We start from the raw sequence: 5493 nt of genomic DNA on the forward strand, positions 1-5493 counted from the left end.
AACATAAGGCCTATTACTAAAAGATAATACTTAAAATAACACTTCGATAAAACAAGATTGAAATTGTATTATCAACTCTTAGTTATTTGAACTAATTCACTATCCTGTCTCTGTTCAATATCAACCCGCATTACTTGCCGTTAAGGATGGGCCTAAATATACATGACATATGCAGATACGTGGCTATAAATATATATTTCTGGCTATTTTTGTACGGTACGTTTACAATATAGTATTGTTTGAAGGTTTGCATGGGCGAAGTAATAACAAATAATTGCTAGCAGTACATCACGTAGGTAGTTCTGAAAAGAACTGTGTAGTCGAGAATGTCTCAACTACAACAGTATACAACTGTTTTAGCTGTTACGTAACAAATTTGTATCTCCACTGAGATCTAGCCATTTTTTTTCTAGAATATTGTTTTTTTTTCAGTATTTTGCTTTTTAATGTAAATATATAAGCCAATATAGAATGATATTATAGAACGCTTAAAATAAAACAGTATTCAAAATTACATACAGATATATAATATAGGCCTGTCTAAATGATTCTAGTTGTACTCTACACAAGACTTACTAAATAAACATGGAAAGAAATATGTATACAGTTGTAAATAAATCTATCAGCCCTGTTTGTCTAGGATTTCAGATAACGAGGGTTAACCACGTTCAATTGAAGCACCATAATATACTCAGATCTGTTCCACAAGGGACACTTCAAGCTCGTAACATTCATTTCTTCCGGTGAGTGTCTTTTTTTTTAAATTGTGTTTTACATCTATTATTAACTAGTTCTAGGCCAATGTACTTTTTAGAAGGACAATACCAATCATAAACATGCGTTTTCAAATTCATTTCAAACTAAATTTAACATTTAGTATCTAGAGTAATAACATTGCGTTTCCAGAATTGCGTCATAGATTGCTGTTAATAGGCCGCTGTCTAACTACAGCCATTAGTTGGACAGACAATATAATCAAAGTGATGGTATCCGTAAATAAATCTGATAAGAGAATACAGTACAAAATTAATGGTGTATGCTACTTATCTAGAGTTGTCTATGGTTAAAGTTCTGAAACTTTGTGTTTTTATTTTACAAGAGATTTAAAAATGAGTTATCAAAAATTAATTCTAATTTTTTAGAGGTTGTAATTTGTCAAAACAACGCTTGTATTATAATTTGTATTTTAGCCTATTTTGGTTGGAAAATAATGGCAATGAGAACAGTGCACAAATATTCTGGCCTAGTATATTTAAGCAGAATTGAAAGGTGAAATTCTCTGAAATGAGCTGACAATGTATAGCAGTTGGAGAGTACATATTTTTAAATTTGCAATGTTGAAGATTGAAAAGTACATTCGTCATGGTTTTAGAAATTGAATTAAGCGATAGTAAACAACTTCGAATACTGTAGCTCAATTACAAGATCAAACGTAAAACCATACAAGTATTCTCAGCTCTTAGGACCTTGGGTAACTGTCGTAAATGGACAAACCGTGGAACTTAACTATCCCTGGTGATTTTAAACGGTATCTTGAAGAACTTCGTCCAACTAAGTCCACAACTGAACAACTCAATGGTGCTCTTGAAGGACTCATTGAAAAATTAAAGAAAATTATGTCTGTAGCCATCGGACGAGTAGGAATGGTGAGTTCAAACTTTGAACCATGAATCATACATGGAAAAACACACGTACACCTTACACTTGTCTCTTACTACCCATAAATACAAACTACGTACAGACATCACCATTATCTGTTATCATTGTAAATAGGCCTATCATAAATACTTAGCATTATCATCATCCTCATGCATCACTAACATTATCATGATCATTATTTTTTCCATAATGCTTTGCAGTGCAGTACTGTAAGCACTGCTACTTGGGAATCGGATTCAACACTCACTAAGCACAAGCAGTGGTCTGTGAATATGATGCCAGGCTGGTTTCTGGAGGTCGTGCGTTCGATTCCCCATCAGAATCACTTGCGAGATGTTTTGCAAGTGTTTATAGGAACATACTGAGCATTCAGTACAATGATACTAGACGTTAGGTAGGGCAAAACATCATTTCCCATTACAGCTAATTTTGTTGTTGTTAGTGTTGTTGTTATTAATGTTATTAAAATATTATCTATCAACCTTACTTTCGTTTTATCAGGCTGGCTCGTGGGGTAAAGCTACATCGACACAGGATGACATTCATGTTAATCTGCTTTTGTACGTCACTGACCTTCGTGCAATTGAAGACCACTCGAAACAATTACCATCTCTTTTGAATGAAATACGTGAATATCTAAAGAAAGACAACTACATAGTAATGAGAGATATAGCCGACACCCAGCAATATGTACCTATCTATTTACCTACATCTGATGGTATGGTAACTTGCAATATTTATCCTACTGTCGATTTGCTCGGGTCTAACCCAAGCCAGGGTAGGTTTGTAAATTTGTAACATATATTTTTTTTTTTTTTATTGATGTCACTTCATTCTATCTTCTCCTTCTCTCCAGAACCTAATTATTTAGAACTAAAGATGATGGTTCAAATAGCAACATCATCAACTGATTGTTATTGCAATGATAGTGTTCTTAATCACTCTAGCACACTATATCAATAAAGAAATAATATGTAGACTTTGATTGCTAACCTCTGCCCAAAGCAGTTTGGCTACCACATCTCTCCAGCAATGGGTGACCAACGCACTTTTCTTACACATTCTCCATACTTCATACTTCATGGAAAGCCACATTTAATGTTTTCCATTCACTTATGTAATCGCTGTCCTTTTCTCCTTTTTTTCTTTCTCCTTTTTTTTCCATCTAGTTAGTTGTCTTTATTTAAATAAGTACAAAGTAAGCAGTTTATGTATTAAAATTGTGTTATTTTCGAATTTTATAAGCTCATCATAGACGGTAATTTTTTAATGTGTATGTAAAAAACTTCAAATATTTATCTATGTTTTACATGCGATCGGTTTATTTCTCAAGGGCTTTAGACTGTTCCTATGTTAAAAAGCACTTATTGTGTAGGCATAAACGTACCGTGTTATTATTGTAATATACCTACTGCTTATTTTTTTTTCTGTATTCATAAACTTGGAAATTATTTTTATCCCATTAATCGTCAGATAATGTGTACATAATTAATACATGTTACCGGGGGTATTAACATAAAGCGCATAGATGTTAGTCTACAATATGCGCTATATAAGTCGACAATTATTATTATTATTATTATTATTATTATTATTATTATTATTATTATTATTATTATTATTATTACTTCATTATTTAGCAAACGTTTGTACATTTTACCGCAAGTTGTTGACAGTTTCTGAGAGATCTCCGTACAATGCAACCATCCTCGAAATACAATCCAAATTAATTAAGGATACGCCAGACAACTTACACGACCTCTTGCGAGTGGTGAAAGTGTGGCAGACAACGAAACTCGCGCTGCGAGGAGGTGCACCTAAACCCGAATTCTTCGAACTCATAACTCTGCATTGCTGGTGCAAAGCAGGATCTCCACTGACGTTTGATGTTCGGAAAGGACTTATAGATGTATTAGGAACACTAGGTGACTGGTCAGGGATACTTGTGATTTGGGGAGGAACTTCCCTTGGGCGATATGATAGAACGTCTATGGAAGAAGCGGCAAAGCATATGGGTATTTGGTAAGTATAGGGACCCAACAATTACAGTCAAAGTGTCAACCTCGACAAAAATAGGCCTTGTAGCAGGGAAAAATCCAACAAAACTTTGATACAGTTTTGAATAATGTTCATTTTCATCGTTAAATTATTTCAGATTTCTGAAATTTTTATATATTTATTCAGAAACAGGTATATTTAAAAAGGGGTAATTCTTTATACATACCTAACATATGATGCTGTACATCAACTGAGTCTTATAACAGGTCTTAGGAAGCAAACTTGTTTTGATCTTGACAACAACATCCTGATAACGGGCAGGAATTGAACCCAGGACCATGGAATTGGAGGCAAGCATCTTAACTACTAACCTAGAACTCCTCTCTATTTATTGGTTCAAATAAATCTGGCGTTCTCAAGTGGACGAGAAAGTGCTGCATGATATGAAAGCCTGTCCAGGGTCCATTCAGTGGGTTAGAATGCGAATATTTGTAAGTCAAAAAGAAACTATAGGCTAAACGGTATAATTTTCTGTGTTTATTTTCAGTTTTGACGATACACCAATAGTTATGGATCCCGTTGATCCGTATTTAAACTATTGCAGCGGAATTCGGAGGCTAGTTTGGGAAGAGACGGCTCGCATTGCCAGAGAAACTATCGATCATCCATTATTAAATGAAATTAAAATTACAACAGATTGGCACTGAAAATGGACTCGAAATTAGTGTTTTGGCAGCTGTGACCTAAAGAATCATCCTGATGAGATGAATTTGGTGTAATTTTTATCGTTTGGAATGAAAACTATAATATTATCTTTGTTAAACGTAAGATGTATAATATATTTACGTTCTATAACACTTAAGCGCCTGGGCCATCTGAGCCCTATGTCCAACCGTACCACCACCCCACACCACTCACCCTTCGGCAAATGCTGGCTACGGCCCTGTTACATTTGCAGAATATAATGTGTCACGAAACAAAGAATATATTATTTCTCATTTCCTTTAAATTATCAAAACCACATATAACGTGTGAATTGGTTCTAGTCACGTGTTTTCACAATTGAATAAGGAATGTGTCTGTTCTTTTGTTGAAAAAAAAACATTGTTTTCCGGTTTGCTGACGTTATAATTATTTTCTGTTTCGTTTCACGTAGAGTATAGGGCTAAACTTTATGTAGCCGAGAAACCTTATACATAAATGTTATCATGTATTCTGTAAAGTATTTTAAAAAATACACCCTATGTGGTTTAGAAATAATGCTTTACTATAGTTTGATTATTATGTTTTATCATTCTAAAGAATAATATGCATATGCTAAATATAAAATATTACGTTTGTCATGACCATGCTAACGTGTTGCAATGAAAAGATCGTTATTTCATTTAGTACCGTATATTAGGATGTCAGAAATGAATAAACTTAGTTACCAGTAATTAATCCAAACTGCTATTATCGTATCAAACCTTTACACTTCCATTACAAGTATTCATGAATGGCAGCGATTTCCAATTTCGTAAATAGGAGAATTGATGTAATGACAAAAACCATTAGCTATTGGATCAAAACTAATTTGCAATCAGTTTTTATTAACAGTAAATACCTGAGGCACAATCGTGATAATTGCACCTAAGATCAGATGTATCGTAGGCTACACATCTACTTTCCTAATTCATCATATGTCAATCACATCGTTTATAACTTTGTAAACAAGATAATAATCACACACACTCGCATACTACCTCAGAATTTTTACTGCGCAACACCGTTAACATATAATAATCATATATAAACAATAATATCGTATTTGATATCCACTTATGTGTTTACATAGTA

At 33.7% G+C, this 5493-nt stretch overlaps 1 protein-coding gene across 1 annotated transcript; it reads left to right on the top strand.

Annotated features, from left to right (window-relative positions):
- Positions 1 to 559: 559 nt before the first annotated feature.
- On the top strand, positions 560 to 4884 carry LOC117108730 (inactive 2'-5'-oligoadenylate synthase 1B-like). The gene is made up of 5 exons (XM_033250853.1): positions 560 to 743; positions 1457 to 1646; positions 2161 to 2437; positions 3300 to 3681; positions 4205 to 4884. The coding sequence occupies exons 2-5, from the start codon at positions 1485 to 1487 to the stop codon at positions 4362 to 4364; spliced, it is 981 nt and encodes a 326-aa protein (XP_033106744.1). The 5' UTR covers positions 560 to 743; positions 1457 to 1484; the 3' UTR covers positions 4365 to 4884.
- Positions 4885 to 5493: the final 609 nt, after the last annotated feature.

The sequence above is a fragment of the Anneissia japonica genome, unplaced genomic scaffold (genome assembly GCF_011630105.1).
Source record: "Anneissia japonica isolate Jap-2015-1 unplaced genomic scaffold, ASM1163010v1 scaffold128_len593404_cov183, whole genome shotgun sequence".
NCBI classification, from domain to species: Eukaryota; Metazoa; Echinodermata; class Crinoidea; order Comatulida; family Comatulidae; genus Anneissia; species Anneissia japonica.